Here is a 21,790-nt window from a genome sequence, read left to right as displayed (position 1 = left end):
TACCTCAATAACAAATAAATAGTGATCTCACAGCTTAAATAGATGGATAAAAGTGCAATATATCAGCGGAGGATATCTTTGATGACTATCAAACACTTCCTTCGAACATCAATGACAAATAATATTTATCCCATACACATGCAATTGATGTACGTATGATCAACTAGATAGCATTTTGAATGGGTACTCAAGCAAAGAGCGATTTCACGCTCTGACCCATGGATGAGTAAAAACATAGGAAATAACAGATAGACAAGGCCTAAAATTAGCAAAACAAATTGAGCTGACTTTGGTTTCTCACCAAATTTGAATTTTCCCAATCATAAGGGAAGTAAAAATATGGAATTTCATAAAATACATGCTTAATGACAAAGCGTGTGCACCAAAACTAGGAGTATCATAAAAAAATTCAGGGGATTTCAAAAGTTATTTTCCTGATCCACAGCATTGATTGTATGGCAAGACATCAGCAGGTAAAATAAGAATGTTTACCACAGAGGCATATAAATAGTGAGCTTTGAAGTTAAGAGGGTGCGAAAATTCAAGGGCAAGGATGGCAGAAGGAAAAAAGTAAATCACAGGGTGATAGAGGAATGTGGCCTTGGTGGTAATTTATTAGCAGTTAGTGACCTCATATCTTCCATAAGTAGATGGATATAAGTGTAATATCATCGTAGGATAACTTTGATGACCATCAATCACTTTCTTGGAACATCAGTGACATTCAGTTGTCACCCAATACTTTGGCTTGGGGTGTGAGAGAAAAAAAACTGTGGGAGAACACAGGAGAGCTGGAGGGAAAGACGTTTCTCAAATAAAAGGTGAATTTTTTCCTTGGAGAATGGGCTCTTTCAACGATTTTGTTTTGTTGTTCATTGGGATAGAAAACAATAAAAAAAAACTCATAATACTACCTATTTACACCATTCACCTACTTTTGAGCTATTTTGAATGCTAATAAGTTGATGATGTCACGCTCATACCAAATGGAACACCACTTCCCTGCTCTTCCTCGGCCTTGAGCATGGGCCGAAAGTGGTTCATTGTTGTTAACATCCTAATGAGTGATACATTACATCAATGAAAGGATCTCTCTGAACATGTGAATGAACCAGAACTCTGATGTCATCAACAATTCTTGAAAAATAGATGGCAACTTTCATACTTCAATATAAATTTATAAGAGAAAAGGTGAATGAAGAACATTGCTTTTTTGCCGTACTTTATCTTTCCCTTCCACAGACCAAATGCCTTTAATATTCCGTCTAAGTGAACAACCTCATTGCTAGTTCTCAAATGAGTGTATTTTTACCCTAGCTAGTTACATGGATAGGTACGTTTCATATATGTATAAATTTTGGAAAATGAAATTTTTCTGACTGATAATGAATGACAGCTAAATTACGTTATTTATGTGCCTTTGATCTTTGTTTTAAATAACAATCATTTTTTTGCAAAGGTAAATAGTATTGCAGTCATTAAATTTTACAGCTTAAAAAACCATGATTTGTGTCTATACCGTGCATCCCCAAGGGACTTTTTTCACAAGATATTCAGTGAATTTAAACGAAGAGGCATGTAATATGTAATAATTTTCCCATTAGTGTTCCTCTTAATCTTCTGTCCCACTTGAACATTGTCATTATATTTTTTTTTAAAGTTAAGTCAGAATTACTTATGAATTCAAATATGGCTTTTGACCATATTATGCCCCAAAAATATGTAGCCAAGATTTTGTTTCAGAGGAGTTGTCTAGAGAAAATGATAACAGCATTGGATAACAGATTTGAAGGCCGAAAAAGAGCAAATCCTATTGGCATTTAGTAATCATCTTGAACATAGGCATTACCACTGGGAGGGACACATCCCATCTAATACTGATGATGAAATGCATGTAATTGTTCCAAGCCGACTTCAAACTGTGATTAACTTGTATTAAAAGTTACATATTTTTAGAAGTTTGTTCAGACTTAATTTCACCTCCTACATATGTGAAAAGTCTTCGAGAAGGATTTTTTTTAAATTACAACCACATCCCCGGCATACATAATAATAATAAAAAATAATAGCTGATGATGTCCATAATTTTGTAAATGAGATTTCGCCACAATATCAAAAATGTGAATTAATCAATCAGTTTTAGAGTAAATAATTATACATTGATAACCATGGATTCATTCAAATGTACACAATAGTTTTGGAAAACTGACAAAGTAAAAGAGGGTACAGTTGCCCCTGTGGTTCCCTACTTGCCCACCGCTGTAAATAAATACAATTCACTGTCATCTATCGATTGCACACCTATGTGAAACCAAAAGTCTGATCTTCACACAAACTAATTGTAGCAAAATTTTCTTTTCCTCAACAGGTTGGTGTTTTTGAAGAAATGGGAGGTGGAGCACTGAATGCATACATTGCCTCCGTGTTGGTGGGAATGATTCGTTTCTTCATGTCGCTGGTGAACATTTGGCTTTTTAAATCATTTGGAAGAAGACCCTTGTGCATTTTTTCTGCTTGCGGAATGGCAGTGGCCATGTTGGTGTCGGGAACATTCATTTATCACAATGATATTGAAGAATCAGCTACCTTCTCTAGAATTGAACGCCGCATGGTAACATCTCTTCCCCCCCTTGGGTCACCAGAGTTACCCTTCAGCTTGACGGATGATCACTTTAATGCATCAACTTTCAAGCATCTGAACGACACTTCTCTTCAGCATGGCAATGTTTCCAATGTAGGACCTTCCTCACGAGAGGCCACAGTATGGAGCCCAACTCTTCCGAACAACATATCAAACACACCTATGCCACTATCACATTCCAATCACTCTAAGTTTGGTAGTGCAGGCGTCAACTACATAAAAACAGACGTCAAATCATATGGAGTCAATGACTCCAGAAGCAATTCAATTGGGAAAAATGATTCAGACTCAAGTGCATTATTGACTGAACTAAGCCACGAAAATGAGCAAGGAGTCAAATTTACACGACAAAAGAAAAAGAGTATAATTCCTGCTGTGTGCATGTTGCTGTATGTTTGTGTGAGCATGACAGGACTCTTAGCTATTCCGTGGACATTAACAGCAGAACTCTTTCCAACTGAAGTGCGCAGCCTTGCCAACAGTTTGATTCTTTCCCTTGTGAATTTCATTCTTTTTGCAGCATTACAATCTTACCCTCATATGTTGGAAGCTTTTGGACCTCATGGTGTTCTGTGGTTTTTCTCAGCAGTCTCTGCCGTAGGAGTAATTTTTGTGTACTTTTTCCTTCCAGAGACCCGAAATAAGTCATTGGCAGATATAGAATCTTACTTTGCAAAAAACACTATTTATACAAAATGTGGAAGAAAATAATAATTGACTGATATTGTGAGCAACTTCCTGTGCTCAATATTCAAAACTTTGTTGAAACTGTGATGGTAATAATTTTAATAAGTACTTCACTGAGAAGTACTTCTGACTTAAGTTATATGTAAGCATCTCACCCAAAGAATGAATCATTATGCATCATGACTGCCCTTGCAACCATTATTTATGAAACGTGAAAACAAAGCCAGAAGGCAATTATAAAATGCATTGCCCTGGCAATATCATAGACATTCCCATTTCTGATCATGCATTTGATGACTTCACTTCACCAAACATTTCACTATGACCTCTTAAGTTATTTCATGTGGTTTCCCACACAATTATTGTATATATTTTGTATTTATTTTGTGTACAATCATTTTGAATAAATATTTTATAAAAGAAGCTGACTGAATTTGATTTAAAAACATGTACCAATAATTCATAAGAATTGACATCGATAGGTGTTAATGGGGAGCATTTCCATTCACAACTTGATATTGGATTTTGGTGTCATGAAGCAGCTTTCTTGTATTTATTAATGAGAGACTCACTCAATGGTCTTCCTTTAGTACATAAGTAAAAGAAGTACTGAACAAATTCACCAAATGATTTTTGCTCCACATCCCATTCGTACTTTCTATTTATAAGCATTGGTATACGGAAGTGAGGTTGAGTAAAAGTGACAGATATAAACCTGCCTTGGTCTTTTAAGATTCTGCTAACCTAAAAGAAAACAATAGAAGACCCTTTAACCAAGATGATATAAGGAACTTCTGAGAGAAAATGAGTCTGTTGACCACCAATTATTCATAAGATGTGAATAATATATTGCTCACCTGAGTAAGAATAGTATCAATTAATGCTGAATTTTCTTCAGAGATGTGCCATGGGCTATCATCAACAAGCATTGCATCTAAAGTTCCTTTTTCTATAACAATGTCAAAACTTTCATCTGAATATGACATGCTACGTATATCCATTACTTCCCATGTCATACCTGCCATATTCATACATTTTTCTTTCATCCTGTTGATCACGACTTCTGAGTAATCAACATTAACAATATTACGGTATCCATCTTCATACATGAGTTCACTCAACTTGCTATTGCCACAACCTAATGATAAAGAAAAAATAGTACATTACAATACTAGAAGGCAACAGCGAGGAAACTTGTATAAAAGTGAATCAATTATTACCAAGCATTAAGATCCTATCGTCAGACGACACGCAAGCTTTTATTAAGTGCTTGAAGGCATCATAGCTTTTAAACCAGTCATATGAGTCCTCTTTCGTATACCGATCATTCCAATAGTTAACATCTTTGTAGCTCGAATTACTGCTAGGAATAAGATCCATCGAGAAAACAACCTAACAAAAACAAATCCTCAATCAATTCAGTCTTCTGTTTCACGTTATGCTCACTTTCACATGCGCGGTGCTGATTTACGCTGTTCGTTTGTTTTTTAGTTCTGGTTCTGGTTGTTGATTTAAAATGGAGGTATTGCTGTTACCAAGAAAACTTCTATTAATTTGTGAAAATTAGGTCTAAAGTAAGTATGTATTGGGAAAGTATTCCATTCAAAATTTAATATGAATATTTTTATGGCGCAGAGAACTCATTGTTCATCATAAACTGAATTCATGAAGTGTAATTTTATGGCATTAATCCTAATGATGTCATTGCAGTATAAAGTTTCACCAAAAGGAAACTTATTGTTCTTCGCAAAAAAATATTATAGTTGACTGTCTAAGAAACTTTTAAGTAAAATTTTTAGCAAACCAAGATACTCTTTTTTGGTAAAATTTTAATTGAAGAACTACATAATTACAGATTTACTCATGCACTTTACAGCACTAGCTATGCTTTGTCCTTCTCGTCCACTACTTTGTCTTCAGAAGACAACTATACACTTATTGAAGGTAAAAATAATTGTATCTTATTATCTATTGATTTTTTTCTTTATGGATGCCTTCTATTTATACATATTACATAATCATTACCTATCATTTTATGCATAAAAATGTTTAAATATATTTTTCGTTCCGCTGATGTTAATACTTCATGTTCCTGGGTCAACAAGACCTCTTGGATTGGGATTTATAATCTCGCACTCCTTAATTCTGTTTTACATGGGGCGGTTCATTGCCAATTCTGACTAATGTACGAAGGCGTAATCAAAATTGCGTCCTGTAAAGCGGTGGATTGCTAGAATACATAAGAGAATGCGTGGATGCGAGACGGCAAAATAGCCCCCCTTCTCTGATTCCAAACTCGCATTCTCACAACGTCAACATGTTTTCAGAGCTAACCTGCGCAATGACGTGCCCCGTGTAAAACATCCTTTATAACATGTTGTGCCAGAGTTGTTCATCGTATGTCACCGTCATCTTTTCTCCTCCGTTTTAACGTTATATTTTGAAGGAGAAACCATATTTCCTTTTAAACGAAACGGTCACCACCTACCTCGTCACTTTCCTACTGTTCGGTAATCCAAATTCCTAACCCCCAGTTTCATTTCGAGCTTCTGCCTTCTTCTTCTTCGAAGTCTGCCCCCACCCCTTCATGAGCTTGCGCTCTCCCGATCCTGTTTGCCTCAGGTTCCCAATCCTCACCTTTGCCCGTTGTTCGGGCGGTTATCTAATGTAAATCTTCGCGATGCCGATGGCAGCTATTACTAATATTAACACGAAGAAGTGAATCATTCATGAATTAATTTCTATTAGCTAAATAAACTTACTAATCTAAAAGCTAAAAATAACTAATCAGAATCGATTTTATGACCCCAGAGAGTGTGAAATTACTAATAAGGCAAAGTAGGCTATTGCCCATGGGCCTCGACATTTTGGGGTCCCCGAGGGTCAAAGTGATTTTCTCCCTCTCTTCTCTTTTGACCTTATTAGCATAACAACATATTTGGCGACTAATTTATCTACTTTTCGAGTGTTAAAAATAAAATTGTCCTGAAAGACAAAGTATACAAGTGCATTAATCGCAGCTCTCCCTCCACGCCCACGCCGCCTCCACCCTCTGCGGTGTGTTGCTGAGGAATTACTCGGTAGATTAGCATGCAGCAGTTTCCTTATTACAGCATAACGACCTTATAAATGTAAAAAATAGAAATTCCTCTTTGATAATCTCGTAATACCCTCTGAAGCCGCGAACTGAACTAGATAAAACGTTCTTGTTAAGAAGTCTAAGTTGCTCTCGAATAGAATGCTAGGACTAATAAATTCCCGCGTAGAACCTTTCAAAACAAAACGTACCGATAGTTGCCTTAACTTACTACACAAAGGTAAGGCTTTCTAGCTGTCACGGAGGATGGCTTGAAAGCAATCTTTCGAGGTGGTTATTCAAGGAGTGGTCGGTAGTGAGGTAGTTTGCGCTATCTTTCTATCGTAGATGGCGCATTCCAACGACAAACATTAGGTGTCATGAAAACGAACATGATACCATGTACGGAGTGGCAAAAAAGCTTTGACGTTGAAAACTTCAAATTTGCATTAATCCCTTTACAATGGGTTTGTGGAGACTGTAAACAAATAACTCGTTTTCTAAAACGCTACTAGAGGTAAGGTTAGTCGAATTACTCACTGCCTGTACCGTTTAGATCTTCCAACTAGTTCGTAATGCTCCTCACCAACGCTTTCATATACTCCATCTACTTACACTCAAGATCAATGGCTTTTCCATCAAAAGACTAACTAGAGACAACCTGAATCTGTTGCGGGGGGGGGGAGGGGGTAAATTTCTACTAAAGGGTCACGTTAGCCTGAGGGGATGGGGAGGGAATACCCCCTCCAGTGTTGTTGGATTTTTAGTTATTGTAGATGGTGGTTAGCCTATATTTTTCATTGCGGGTAGGTAGAGGGTGGGGAACCTGCACCTTTGACCCCAACTAGATCCGTCATTGTGTAGGGAAAGGATAATTCATCAAATCCGTCAGCGGGAGTACATCACAATGCATTAAAATATGGATCGGAATTCCTCTGCAAAATATCCGTCATTGCTGTGAAAAGAGCTCTTAAACTTGTGATGAAAGCTTATGCTTCAGTCAGCTCATCCATGATACATATACTATTCTTCGAGATTTGTTTAATTCCTCGAGAACTTTCTCAAATGGCGGCCGCAACTAACCAATTATTACCATGATTTATCAACTTTAAGCCTCTTTGTTAAACACAGTGGTTGTTATACTTTGGATAATAGAAAAAATAAGCCTCCCGTAAAAATGATAAACAATGTTGCTGTCAGAGATGCTACTTTTTTTAAGAGTGATGAAAATTTTACAAATATTTTTCAGATTTACTTCGTTAACCACCGTTGAACACGCTCCGTTTAAGCGTACTTCTAAGGTACCTACTGTGCTGGTGCGTGCATCGTGCTGGTGCTTATGGTGCTGTCTGGAACTGAGACGAACATCTGGAAGAAGATGACCATTATAATGTAAGTACGTGTACTATACCATTTTATACGTAATTATTTCTTGCAAAGAATTTGTGTTGCAGTTGTGTTCCAATTCTGTCAGCTCAACCATCCAAAGCCTCATCCGATTATTTTTTTCTGTGATTGAAGAAGTCCGACGGCGGTAGGGTGGCGGATTTATGACTTTGATCAGGCTCTATTCGGGCGCAACCCGCCATATTTTTGTATCTTTTGGCCAGTATCCGAGGGCGTTTCAAAGAAGCTAACCCTTTATAAACTGAAGTATAACTATCTCACAAAGCTGGGCGAAGAGTATAGGTAGTGTTGCATTCGCCGAGTATTCTCGAAAAAGTTTCTATTAAAAAGCAGCAACGAGGATGAATAAATCAGTGGTCGTAGTTGGTTTTCTAAGGTCAAAAAACGCCCCTAAGAATGACGAAAACTGTAAGAAGTCATTAAATTTCGTAGTTAAATAACTCCCAATCTGCCTTCATCTCTCAAGCTATGACCGCTAGATCCAATTATTCTCTTCGTGAACCTCGTGAACACATTTGATACCCTTCTTTACTCCTCCCTCTGAAACCAGCGTTACTTTTTATGAGAACTACCTAGCAACCCACACGGAGATTTTCCGGTGAACAGTTGCGACATTTTGAACACTATTTCTGCACCTCGACAAAGTATTGCGGGATACTTTTACCCATTATGTATTTCTTAGTGTTCTTAATACTTTTGCAGGTATTAAGTCCTCATTTTACTTCGCTAACTTTTTGTTATAATTAGTTCGCCTCTTCTGCAAAACACGGCTGACTTCTACCGAAGACAATTTATTCCACCGATCCTTAACTCCCCTTTCCCTTCTCTCCATTCTCTAATCAGCACACAACGGAGATTCGCTAGCTCCTAAGTTTTTTTCTACCCGAAATTTGCTTATCTCTCACTTTAAGAGATGCATACTCTTTTTCACTTAATATATATCCATTAGCGCCTTTCATCGCTCAGAAAAATAAGTTAATTCCTCTTTTACAATCACCTACCTCTATCTCAAGGATATAACTTCAATTCTGAAATTGTCTCGCACACTTCTCAATTTTTCATAAACGTTATTGCATGAAATTGTATATTTATTCCTAAATAGTTATGAAATTTAAGTTTGAGATTAAAGGTATACATGCGACAGCGTATTTTCATCCGACGGTATCCGGCGTTTACATATCATTTTTATCATAAAATCAATTTCCTTCAAATACTAGTATTCGCGTCCCACAAATTCATGTAGGAAATCCGGCTTTTCGGCGTGAAGAGGTTGCTGACCTTTGGCCTAATCCATTACTTCAGCATCTTAAAAGAAAATATCACTCATTCGATCAGTCAGATACCACAATGGCAACATGAGAATTCAAAATGAGTCACTCCGACACCGCCATAGTTGTATAACACTAACGAAACTTTTTTATGCCTCTCCCACATAGGCTCCCGGCACTGTCTTTTTAGCTTTTGAATCATTTTATATTTAGGCGAAGTGATTAATCAGATGTACCTTTTCACTATTAAGGCTTCTTGCAGTTTACTGTTCCGGATTTCTTCATAATTTATAATATTTTCAATTAAGTTAAAACTAAATTTACCCTAAATTTTACACTGCACAATAATGTGTATTCAGTGGGTGACTTTGCCATTAATTACGGAGGCTTAGCGTATTCCCAATGTTTCGTTATAGTACAATAGTTATTGGAAGAAAATTCCACATCTGGGAGAAAAAATCCCACCTGGACGAGGAAGGGCTTTGAAAAGGACATTACACAGAGAAAAACGACAATTATTGGCAGCCTCCGCCAAATAACCAGCCGACCATGGCGTGAAAAACTAATCTCCTCAACCTTCGAACCCATCTATCAAGTTTTCCCTTCAAGAAACGGCACGGGATTCCCTTAGCGCCTAATCTTTTACCCTAGTCCCGCGTTGCAATCATCAAAATTAGCTAGCGAGCCATTCGGATCCCTCCAGTTAACGCCTTTGCCATCACTCCGTCTCCTTCCCCAAGGCATTCCATCTCTCGACCCCCTTCACATTCGGCTGCCGAGGTTTCTCTACCCTGCTTGTTACACTGACTCCTGCCCCCCTCCATCCACCTCCCCTTCTCACCCCACCACCACTCCAATTCACTTCTCAGCTCCTCACCCTCCCCTCTCCCACGACCGCCTGGAACCCCTTCTCCTCATCCCCAACCGTCCCCTCCTCAACCAGATCTCTCCAGAACCGCGCCTGTTGCTCCTGGCCACCCATCCCCTAACCGTCTGCATTTTTCTCAAGCCTCAAAAACACCAACCTTGGGGTTTCAAAATAATCCAGACGGTATTAATTTTGCAGTCGCACGAGGCGGGGGGAGGGAGCGGAGTTGGAGGAGGGCGGGGAGGCAGTAGGCCGAGACGTTAAGTCGTTGCGGGGGTCTCTCTCTCTCCGCTCACTTAAGGTGGGATTCAAAGACGGATGCTTCATTTAAGACGGCAGCGGGGTGGAGTGGGCTAATAAGCCGGCTGCGTCTACCGCGCACCCTGACGGGAAATTATAATTTGTGGCTGATTTTGCTTTCACGTCTAGGCGTCTGGCGTGAAGCAAGTTCATTATGCCAGCGGAATGAATTGTCTTCCCGGGTTTACATTAGTGAGGCAGCTTGTCACACATAGACCCAGGGTGGAATTGCCGTTCGTTCACTTTTGTCCGGCTGCGACACCGGGGAATGATTTTGCGAATGTGGCTTAATCAAAAGGAAAGGAATCGGGAAAGAACGTGTTTAATTCTATAAGAGCTATGCTTTTACGAAATATAACGAGTAGCGAGCGAAATATTTTTGGCAGCGCGTTTAACTGAAGTTCTCTGGATATTTTTACAGCATTACGCGTCGTCATCTTATAAATTAATTTCCTTAGCCTTTTGTATTCAATCAATTATTCTGTTGTCAAATCAACAGTCTTTTAAGGGAAAACACTTTAAACATTTTGGTATCGAGAAACTTGTAATTAGTTCCATATTATCCTTCAATAGCACGACTAACCCTTCAGGTCCTTAATTAATCTGGATTAATCCGGCATATCATATTTTAAAACTACAAAGATGTGGAAGTTACTGGTTTCATGTTAGGAGTGTTATGGAGAGTTATGTCACAATTTGGCTTTCATAATGTTCATCCTTCGTCAGCAGTTTTATTACCACTATCCTGTACCCAAAATATTAAAAATGAACTTATGCACAATCATTCAAAATGCCAAAATGAATTTAAACGGTTACTGTAAGCTGATGTGATTCTTTCCCTAGCATTACATCTGCTGCGTTATGGGGAGATACGATGGACGACCTTCTTTATCAAGTTGGTCATACGTATTTCGAAAATTAGCGAGGAAGCATGCAGTAACTCAAAGAGAATTAACGGTACGGATTTTTGTGAATTATCTATAATATTGTTGACATCGAACTGAATTTACCGTTATACGGCTCAGTAGAATATATATCGTGCAGCATTACTTCCGTAATTGCTACAATATTTCATTAGTTATGCTTGAAATTATTTTCGGTGGTCGTACCTTCTGGCAGCACCTACCGAAGAATTTTATTAGTGTGAACGTGGCAGTAGCTCTAACTCACTCGTGATTTAGTCTTTTCATTACATTTTTCACAATAAACTGTGATATTCTTTGACGAGGAATTCTGGTTTCTTAATCTAACCTATCCTTTGCACAGACGTTGCCAGTAAAAAAATAAGTCAAAAAGTTAATATTTCAAAAAGCCATCATTAACTAAAAAGCTTGATAGTCGGCTGGATAATTTTGCAGGATGCGCAAGAATGAGAAATACGGATTCCTCGTATTAAGTGAGTAAGCAAGGCTATAGAGCCCGGATTCGCTTAAATGATTCATTAAGCACACCACTTGTATTGAGTATTTGGTTTGTGTGCTGGACTTAGTATTTATATCACAATGGAAGTAAATGAAATTTTTACTCTAAAATAGAGGAACTTGATAGATGAATATTATTTACTACGACAGCATAGTTTACTTTTATGAATTGTTTAATAGGCGATGGTTTTATAAGCAATGGGTTCCCAAATTAACCGTAAGCATGGATTTATTTATTACTAATATGAATTTCATGTAGTTTGATTTTTTGTTTCATGCTGAAAAACGAATGGTAATGAACGACCCTATAAAAATAAGTAAATGCTTGGATGCTAGAACTTGATAGAAGTAAGCTAAGGACATTTTTATGCCTGTATGATATCTCGGATTGAATACTCCCATCGTCAAGTTACATCTGCCCACTCCATGTTTTTCCGCTCCAAGTCCTCTACTCCACTAATGACGGTAAAGCCTCACCTCTTTTCCATTATATCAAAAAATATACCTATTGCCGTAAAAAAGGTGTTTTAGCAGCTTCCCCATTACATTTCTCAAAGGAGCATTACAGGCAACACCATCTCCAAAAATGGACGCTCACTGAGGTCAAACACATTCTATGAGACCACCTAATGGGGTCAGATGCCTTTCTAATTCGTGTCTAGACGCTGCCTAGACTACCTTTTGTGTGCATCCCCTTTCTCGCCTACGAACAGTCATGAAAGGCTCTCTTGCCTCCTATAAAACCTTAGTAATTATACCTGCCGTTGCTATCCACACGTTTCATATGTTTTATTTTAAATTCAGGGTGCTATTCAAAAGGAACTCCCGATGCTCATGCTGCAAGTAGTGAGGTTGGTGTATAGTATGCATGGATACCGGAGTGTCGTTTTTTCTAGTATCTCGAATCGCATTTATTATGAACTTGACGTAATGCTATGATCTAAGTAGTTTTTTTGCGGCAGCTATAGCCAGTGTCATCTTTGGTTAACAATAATGAGATGGGTTTGACGCATCCAATGAATGAATTTTTCAATCAAGATATAAGAATAAGGATCATATTGACCTAATTTAAATCATCTTTCAGTGACATATGTTCCGAAAGCTGGTATAAATCATTAATGAAACCATACTACGTACCTTCATCTTTCCCCACAACTTGGATATTTTCCTGGCTTTATTTCGCCGTATAGAGATGGTTCTTATCCAATAGCTTCATTATCTAGGATTCAATGTAATAACAAAATTTACGATGCAAATTTTGCCGTAATTTGTTTTTTTAGCTAGTTCACTTGTCGTGAAGTAGTCTGATTCTCGACACATTAGTTTTGCAATTTTTTTATAGATTATATACCTAAGATTTAGCCATAGAGGGAAATATTCACTAAGTAATGATACATTTGCATGAGTATTTGGAAATCCCAAGCAATTTTAAGGATTCGCGGATCACTTCAAGGTTATATCTGACATAATTGTTTTATAACTCCGAATTTTAATCAGTTCTTCCTCTTAATTAAAACCAGAAGTAAGGATAAATACAAGAATATTACATAAATATAAATATTAGATTGCGTTAGGTTGTGATAAAGTAATATTAAATGTTATAAGAAAGAGTTTCGGCAGAAAAGCATCTGTGGCACAAAGAGAGCTGTGCGCGGGGAGTTGACGGTAACAGATTGGCTGCTGGGGAATTATCACGTGATGGGGATATGTAGAGCTGAAGGTAAATATGGTACAATAGGACATGAAAATGACGATGCCAAATTAAAAGTCATTCATGTTTAGTGACATAATATCATGGCTAAAAAGGCACTTGGTATTTCACGTAAAATCATTGATTTAACCCAAAAAACGTTAAGATTTAAACAAAAAATCAGAAAATTAAGGGAGACAACGATGTGCGTCTCTGAATACGTTCGAAATCATAGAAAAAGTGCATAATGAGTGCTCGCATAAATACTTCCAACCAAAATTTATTCTCATTTGAATCAAAATTCAAGTAGAGCTTTTAGCATCAGCGTGAAAACTATTTTGCTAAACCAGGATCATTCAAGTTTGAATCATTAAGAAAATTGGAGAGATGAATTTTCAAACCAATTTCGTAGGTTGAATACTGTTGGAAATCCAGAAGTTGGACAAGAAACAAAACGAGAAAATATGTGATTCTTTGAATATGTAAACGATTCCACAGACAAGTTAATATGAAATTTGACAGAAATGGGAATGATGCATACATATATGATCATTTGAGTCGGAGTGGAGTTGAAAAAATCGAAAGACTCCATGGCAGAACTATCTTAAAAACAAAGTCTTAAATTTGTCGATATTTTTATCCAGATAGGCCGTCAAGGTTCCAACGTTTAAAGGACCGATGGATAAATTAGCCATCGAAACATAGATGCCAGGAATTCTGTCTCTGCTGACGACCAGTAAATATTTTACCAATACAGTCCGGAGGGATCTTAACTCTGAAAATAGCGTAACTCACAACTGGAAGAAAGTCCACTTATCTTTTCCCATATGAGTAACCCTGAAGTCAAAGCCCTCGTGACCAAATAGACGGAAGCATATTACAGCCCATGGAGACGGAATGGGATGTGAAGAAGATACTAGTTCATGTCGAAAAGGCTACAGGCAGTTATCAGTGGTATATAAATGAGATATATACTAACTTTTACTATAATAAATAATAATAACTTTTACTATCCACATTATGACATAAACACACGATCCAGGCTTCAATCGTCAATCAAGCCCACGGTACTCTGATGATGACGATAATTTGTCGAAACCTGAGTATTTGCTCCATGCTGTGGTCATTTGTACCATACTGTGGCATTGCAAAAGTGTCCAATGAAATTTGTGAAGTGGAATACCGGAATTGGCTTTTATCATGTCTTCATGATGGATATTTCCATATAGATCCGAATATATACCACCGAGGGCTACTAGAAAACTGCTTCCTTGAAATAAGTAGCAATGAAAAGATACGGTCATGGGATATTAAAGCTACATCAAACAAACCTTGGGATTGTTCATCAATGACGATTATGATAAAAAAGTAGTTACCGATTGCGCATATATTCGAGTTCGATTGGAAAAGAGGGAATACGAAAACTGCACTGCAAAGTATCTGCGGGTAGAAAGATGGTCTGATATAGACGGTCATAGAATATGCAAACTCAAACTGCGAAGTTTGTGATTTGTCCCGGCGATCCGCGGCGTCCACTCGGGGCGAGCGATAGGTGCCGACTGACCGTGGATGCGGGCACAGGAAGGGGTGCGTGGGGTGAAAGTGGGGGCTCATTGTAGGGGTGGGAAGGGGAAGTAGGGCCGTGTGGGGGTTGGATTAGATGGGGGAGAATGAGAGGCGTCCGCAGCCGCCGCCAATGTCCCAGGGGATGCGGTGGGGACGAGACTTGAGGTTGGCCGCCGCGCGGAACTGCTCGACCGCTTACACGCCTCACTCCCTCCACATCACTCGCCCCAGCGCGGTCGCGCCGTGCTCCACGGCTGTTAATTGCTCGCTTTACGGCGGAGGGCACGTCGACGCCGTGCTTTTCGAGATAATGACGGTGTTTCCATATGCATGGATCACCTCTCCATTAAATTAACCCAGTATATTCCTTTTTGGTAACGAAATAACTGGCCAGTGATACAATTGACAAAGAGAAGGGCTTTCGAGATTAACCACATTATTTCATGCTTTTGAACTTCAGAGTCGAAAATTTGAGTCTATAATTTAGCCGAAAATCCGAATTAAACATGGGATCATTTCACAAACCTACTGGAGCCTCTTAGCTGCTCGTACTTTTTATCCATTCGTATCGACATAGAAATTTTCCACTTCTTTTGACGAGTTTTTTCAATTATAGGTGTCTTTTTGGCTCGAGAAAGGTCGGAATGGGCATTAAAATCTCTTTGGAAAATCAACATTTCAAAACAAGCCACTTCATCATTACTTTATTTCAAGTCTTACTATTGACTTTAAGTACATCATTGATGTTGAATTTCCATCCTATCGCACTTATCTCGTTCTGTGCGTCTGCTATGATTTTGTCTTTATCAATATTCTACGTTAATTTACACACCGTGGTGCGAAGATATATTGTGTTTATCTCTTTGACTCCTAGTCATTTCGCAGTGTCTCACTCTTGCTTAGAATGAAGTTAACTATTAACTTTGACTCCGATAAAAACTAAGAAAAATATTTGATTTTTTTCCGCTTACGCGCCATCGGCACCTACTCGTGCATTGATAATGAGTTGTATTGCCAATCTGAAATATTCTTACTCCTTCAAGATCATGAGAGGATTTTTCTCCAGTCAGCTATAAAGTTGGAGATTTCAATTCTCTCAAAAGGAGTATGATGCATTATAATTTATTATTGTACTATTTTTGGAGGGCTATTTCAAAAAAGAATTTACACAGCCAATTTAAAAATAAGTTTTTCCTCTTTGTATTCCTTGCAGTGCCAAAGGCGGTACAATTTACCTTTTTGTTCATGCCCTGAACTCCATCATTAAATTGTAGGTAATATTATCAATTCCATGAAAGATCTGTGCCCTATTAGATTACCCAGACCGAACATTTTTTAACTCATTTACTAATCACGAAGCTTTTAAAGTGCCGTTGATAACTCATGCAGCAAATCGAGCATAATGTTATTGATACAAAGCTGTTTTCGTTGTAAAAAAAGACGACTGCAGTTATTGATATACTTGATTTATTATCCCCGGGATTCGCTCCATTACTACCATTCTATCTCTTTCCATTTCATTTAAAGGTCTTAACCTTTTTTTTGCATATAGACTAACAAATTTCTGTTATCTTGGAAAAAAACCACCCTGGTGGCAGTGGATATTATACAATTGTATAAAGGAGCTATAATTTCATTAAAAATTCATGACACATTGTCTGTTCATTGTAAAAAAAACTACATTCCTACCCCCGGTGGGGCCCTGGAAAGAGCAGAATCCTGCACTTAAAGTCGGTTAATAGTATAAGTATTTGAGTAGATATAATATCCTTCTTTATAATGGCATCATGCTTAAGTGGTAAATATTACAAACTGCACAAGAAAAAACAAAAAATAATCTCGAGAAAATAAACTTACCTCTACAGCATATTTAAATTATCCACGAGGGAAACAGTTCCATTTGAGTAATGTATAGAAGTTCGATTGCCATTGCTTGAACTAATTTATAACTTTACCAGTCCTACTTCTATTTATCATTTCCTACTGTTTGCTTGAATTAGGTTTCTTTAAATGTTATTGTCAATTTTTAAATAGCATTTGGAGCCTGTTGAAATCAAAATCGCATACGAGATAGATATTGAGTGAGCGAACATCATCTACTATGGGAAGGCGTGGGTGGGGACATTAATTGTTCCCGCCCTTAAAAGTGGATAGGACGCAGTGATTGATGCATCATTATCTTCCGCGTGCTTTAGTCGGATCCGATGGGCCAGTGACCTGAAGATGATTAGCGATGAAATATGGTTTTATACGGTCCAGACACATCAGCCGACGAGACTAGTTTAATATCCAGGCGAACGTTCTAGACGCGTCTCGGCCAACGAATCCACTATAATAATTCCAGAGCATGTTTCTCTTGGTGCATTCCGTCCTCGTAATTTCATTTCCTGCACCTCGGCTTGGGGCACATCAGGTGCTCTTAGCAAAGATCTGCATTCTTTTTATGCAAGACAGGTACTGGGAGGTGAAAGAGCCACAGGACTTTTTTTTTCAAGCCCTCATTTCAAAAGTCAAAAGAACGAGACCAATACAGTCCTGAATTTTATTTGAATGCTCGATGAAGATAAATATCCACGTCCTAACAGAGTTCGTAACACGGACATGCTCATTTCTGATCCCTCAAGGGCCGAGTAATTCCAAGAACGGTCGGCAATTATGTCCCAGTTGAATATAGACTTTTTTTAAATAATGCATTTCGCCTTTGTGCACCCTAGTGGTAATTAAAAAGCATAATACGTGTCCTCCAGTCTCCTCTCTCTCTCTTCCATAGATAGACCGTCGAGACGTCGGCTCGGCTTAGAGACTACTATCCTATGAAACAGGCTCATCCTCATTAAAACTTTCGCCATCGCTACCTTAACGAATGCGACGGAGGAAAGTGCGAGTAGTGTGGTGAAATGTGGAGCCGTTTACGATGCCAGTCCACAACCACGCCTCCGACGTCGTCGTCGTCTCGCTGCCTTTTCATCTACTTCAAGTCTCAGGACTCCCATGCGATCATAGCTCCGGGCGGTCATGATGCGGCTAGACGCTTCTGACGTCACCACGCTCGTAGAGAGAGGTCAAAAGCGGTTGGATGCGCCTGGTGGGTGGGGGTATGAGGGAGGGGTGTTGAGAACAGGAGGGGTTAGGGAAAGAGAAGGTGAGGAACAGGGGGGCATAAGAGGGTGAGAGAAGTCCAAGGAGGACGATGATAGGAGAGGGGGAAGGTGAAGGAGGGGAGGTGGTAGGTCTGGAGTCGACCGAGTACTAGACACACTGGAGGGTAAGTTGGAAATTAATTCCACAGTGATGTGGAGACGGAAAATGTTGCCGCTATATCTCATTCAAATGCAACCGATGACCCCACCAGGCTAGACGGAAAGGAGTGGGGAGGGGGGACGTGCTAGTCACAGTGTATAATGCCGAAAGCGCTCGAAATATTAAAAGTCGGATAACGAATCCTGCTTTACTCTTATGAGTGGAGGGTATTCCTTCACTATTTTTTAACTCCTGTTTCCTGTGAAGTACCACAGGATTCAGAAATAAATCCAAAGGGAGTTCTGTAAGACGTGTCATTAGACGTATGCCAACTTGTCTAGAGGTTTTCATATGTTTTTCCCGTTGTTGACTTTCAAATGATATAGTTCAGTCCCTGAGGGCTAGGATGCTCGTGGCAACTTTTTTACCCTGCCGACCTACAACTATCCGGTTTTCAAAACTAATGCAACCTCCTACATATATTAATGAAAGAAATGCCTGCTACAATAAGGAAGAGATGAAATATTGCATTTGGTCCTTCAGAATCGTATTATCGCATGTATCATTGACATTTTTAATAATTTTAATGAGGAAGTATTTAAATAGCTTAAATAAGAAAAAGCACGTTTCTTATTGCTTATTTTTAGACCATAATTCAATCTGATTTCGTGAAATATTTATGCCAATATTCATTTCCAGGAATAAAATTACTTTTCCAGGCTGCTTCATGACGATTTCTGGTTTTATAAAATATTTTATAGCATAATAATAATAGTAATAACGAGCTGATCGACCAGGAGTCAGATCATGTTTTTTCCATGATTTTTCAACTTCAGTTTGCTAGGCGAAGAGCTCGTCTCTCGAGTCAAACTTCCACGACTCGAGTTCTTCCCAGACAGCGGAAAAGTTTTAGCCGCCCACATCGTTTTGGGGGCGCGACCGCGTGGAAAGAATGGATTCAAACGTGGGGTCTCGTTTTTCGAGAGCGAAAGCAATCGGATTCCAGATGATTGGACTCCAGGAGCAAAAAAATCAAAGTTTCAAGCCAAGTGATGGAGGCGTGAACGCAGGCTGGAAGAGGTCGTGTTTTCTTTCCTGGATCGGATATGGGTAAGTTTGAGGCAAATAAATGATAGGGAGGAGATAAGAAATGGTTGCTGGCGTTGGTATCAGATTAGAGTTTTGGGAAGCACAAAAAAGACGCAAAGTATAGACCAAGGGGACTACATAGATGAGGACGTCTCACTGAAGGCTGATTTCTGTTGTACTTTTTTAATCGGGTTTCAAAAATGTCTGCGGTTCGACGATGACTTTATTTTTTCCAATATTTTGCAGTATAAAGTTTTTAATTGAGTGGTATAGCACTGAAAAGTTATGAATTTGATAGATCACATCATTATATGTAAAAATTTCCGTTTATTCCCCTAATTATATTCTCAACGCAAGACTATTCGCAAAATAAATTAAATGTGGAATAAAGTTCGTCTAAAAAGGTTTAGCTGATTGGTTTGAAAGGTGCCGGGACACCATCCATTCTTTAAGCCCAACAAAATCAGGGCTCGTCCTTCCTGTCGCTAAAATATTTTAAAATGATAATAGTTGAGGGTATTGAATTGGGTGCACCATTGAATTTATACGAATAAAGCGTTATAGAATACCTCTCCGTTTAGAGTTAGGATTCGAAATAGCGTCGGCTGTAGCGATTCAGGATTTTCCGATCGAATGGATTCGCTGCACATCGTATATATTTGAATAATGATCGCTGAATGTGAAAGTTCGTTTCGTTGAGTTAAAAATCTTTAGCAAATGTTGCTGATAAAGCGGATCTTTCTCAGGTAATCGAGAAAATACAAAAGCCACAGACTAAAATTTTCCTTAATTTAACATTGATACGTTCTCCGCTTCCATCATATATGCTTTATATGAAATTCTAACGCAAATATTAGTCCCATCATGTGAAGCTTGGCCGAGAATGTCTACCATGCTCGTTTATTTCAGATATCATGGTCTCCATGTAGCTGCAAGATATATTGTTTAGAGCAGACAAATATATACTGAAAGGGAATTTTATATCTCACCAGCATGAATGTAGCATAGTAGCCATTGAATAACGTTAAGGAAATACAATATAGAATATTGTCCCTGTTAAAGAAAGGAGTTATTCAAAAGTTGGAAAATTCTATTCATAAATGTTAAACATGTGAAAACAGAAACCGTGAAATATCAGTAGTCAGTTGGAAGGTGGGACCAAATTACACCACGGTGAATACTTCCGGTAGTATTTACATGCATTGCGTAAACGGAAGTTATCGTATCATAATTCTCTTACGCGTTTGACAAAATTGTTAGCTGTAGGGAAAATGATCTCACCGAACGACTTTACACATATGATACAGATAGGACAATGAAATCTTTCTGATTATTCAAGTTTTAAAAGCCTAAAATTTATATTTTATCGTATCTAAAAGTAGTGTTTCTTATTAAGATGCCCCAAAAACACCATATTGTCAGGTGATGCATGGAAAATTTACCTTTTCATTACATAAACGCTGAAACGCTAGATACAAATGGCCCTCTTCACCTTACTGCGCCCTTCACCAGGGAGTTTCCAGTTCCTTTGATCGAACGCTAGAATGAAGCATCATTACAGCTATTTCCATTGAATCTTTCACAGATTCAATGGAAATAGCTGTCAAAATACGGTGAGATTGTTATAAGAAATAGCATCTAAACTGTCAAATGAATGGTGAAATATGATCCCGAGTTGCTTGAAAACTGACCTCAAAGACAACTTGGAACTTCGAAATCACTTAGCCCAAATGGTTTTCGACGTGGATGTCATAGTTCATATTTTAGGGTTTGACGTAAAAATTCTGGACGAATCAAGGTACGAAATTCTGTCTAAACCATTTCATAATCCATTATTTGAACATACTCATAAGTTGGACTCACGGTGAGAATTTGGGATTTTCTTAAGTCGCAGGAAAGAGGAAATGATATTTTTAAACGACACTTCACTTTGATGGAGAAGTAATACAGGAATTGTGGATGAAGAAGATTTTTCTTTAACATTTTACGCTTATTGATAAGACTTACCTGGAAGTTTGTTACGGTTTTAATATCCACTTTAAAATTGGTTCCCAATGTGATAGAATGATGTGTATGGTGAGGAAACACAAATTTATAGCCTTGCTGCATGCTAGATAAACATTTGTTTTCAAAAATTAATTATTTAAATTTTATTAAGCAAAACATCAAAAATATTCCTTCCGAAATTGGATTAGAGCATATATGTACTTGATCTACCAGTCCGTAGCATACCTTTCCTGAATCTGTAATCATTACATCGTGCAGAAAAAAAATATAGTAGAGATACTAATCTTGAGAAACAAAAAATATTCAATAATTAATAATAAAAATACATCAGGTTACAATTACTTCAGCTTAGAACAAGTAAGAGAATATATTGTACTTCATTCCAAAATAAAGCCAAACCAAAAGCAAAGCCTTTTTAGAATAAAAAATCAGGTAGAATGACATTGACCGAAAAGGTAGCCATGGCGGAGATATAATCGGGTGTCTGAAGATCTTACAAATGCGAAATTCTCGCACATATGATCACAGTG

At 38.2% G+C, this 21,790-nt stretch overlaps 2 protein-coding genes and 1 long non-coding RNA gene across 3 annotated transcripts in view; 2 read left to right on the top strand and 1 right to left on the bottom strand.

Moving 5' to 3' along the window:
* The window catches only part of LOC124157781 (facilitated trehalose transporter Tret1-like), a 37,293-nt gene extending 33,542 nt beyond the window's left edge, over window positions 1-3,751 (top strand). Inside the window, exon 8 of the mRNA XM_046532793.1 lies at window positions 2,369-3,751. Coding sequence (XP_046388749.1) covers window positions 2,369-3,352 — 984 coding nt within the window. The 3' untranslated portion in view covers window positions 3,353-3,751. The remainder of the gene's footprint in view (window positions 1-2,368) is intronic.
* Window positions 3,259-4,776, bottom strand: LOC124157782 (EEF1A lysine methyltransferase 4-like). Its single transcript, XM_046532794.1, has 3 exons — window positions 4,549-4,776; window positions 4,186-4,466; window positions 3,259-4,072 (listed from the first exon to the last, which is right to left on the bottom strand). Exons 1-3 carry the CDS (start codon window positions 4,706-4,708, stop codon window positions 3,860-3,862), a joined length of 654 nt encoding a protein of 217 aa, XP_046388750.1. The 5' UTR covers window positions 4,709-4,776; the 3' UTR covers window positions 3,259-3,859.
* Window positions 4,777-4,834: 58 nt separating this feature from the next.
* LOC124156897 overlaps window positions 4,835-21,790 on the top strand; it is a 102,110-nt gene continuing 85,154 nt past the window's right edge. The window contains exons 1-3 of the long non-coding RNA XR_006864421.1: window positions 4,835-4,902; window positions 5,205-5,272; window positions 7,654-7,796. This is a non-coding gene — a long non-coding RNA (uncharacterized LOC124156897). The remainder of the gene's footprint in view (window positions 4,903-5,204; window positions 5,273-7,653; window positions 7,797-21,790) is intronic.

This window comes from Ischnura elegans, chromosome 4, assembly GCF_921293095.1.
Source record: "Ischnura elegans chromosome 4, ioIscEleg1.1, whole genome shotgun sequence".
NCBI classification, from domain to species: domain Eukaryota; kingdom Metazoa; phylum Arthropoda; class Insecta; order Odonata; family Coenagrionidae; genus Ischnura; species Ischnura elegans.
The sequence above is the reverse complement of the archived record's forward strand: the minus strand, read 5'-3'. Positions and strand labels throughout refer to the sequence as shown.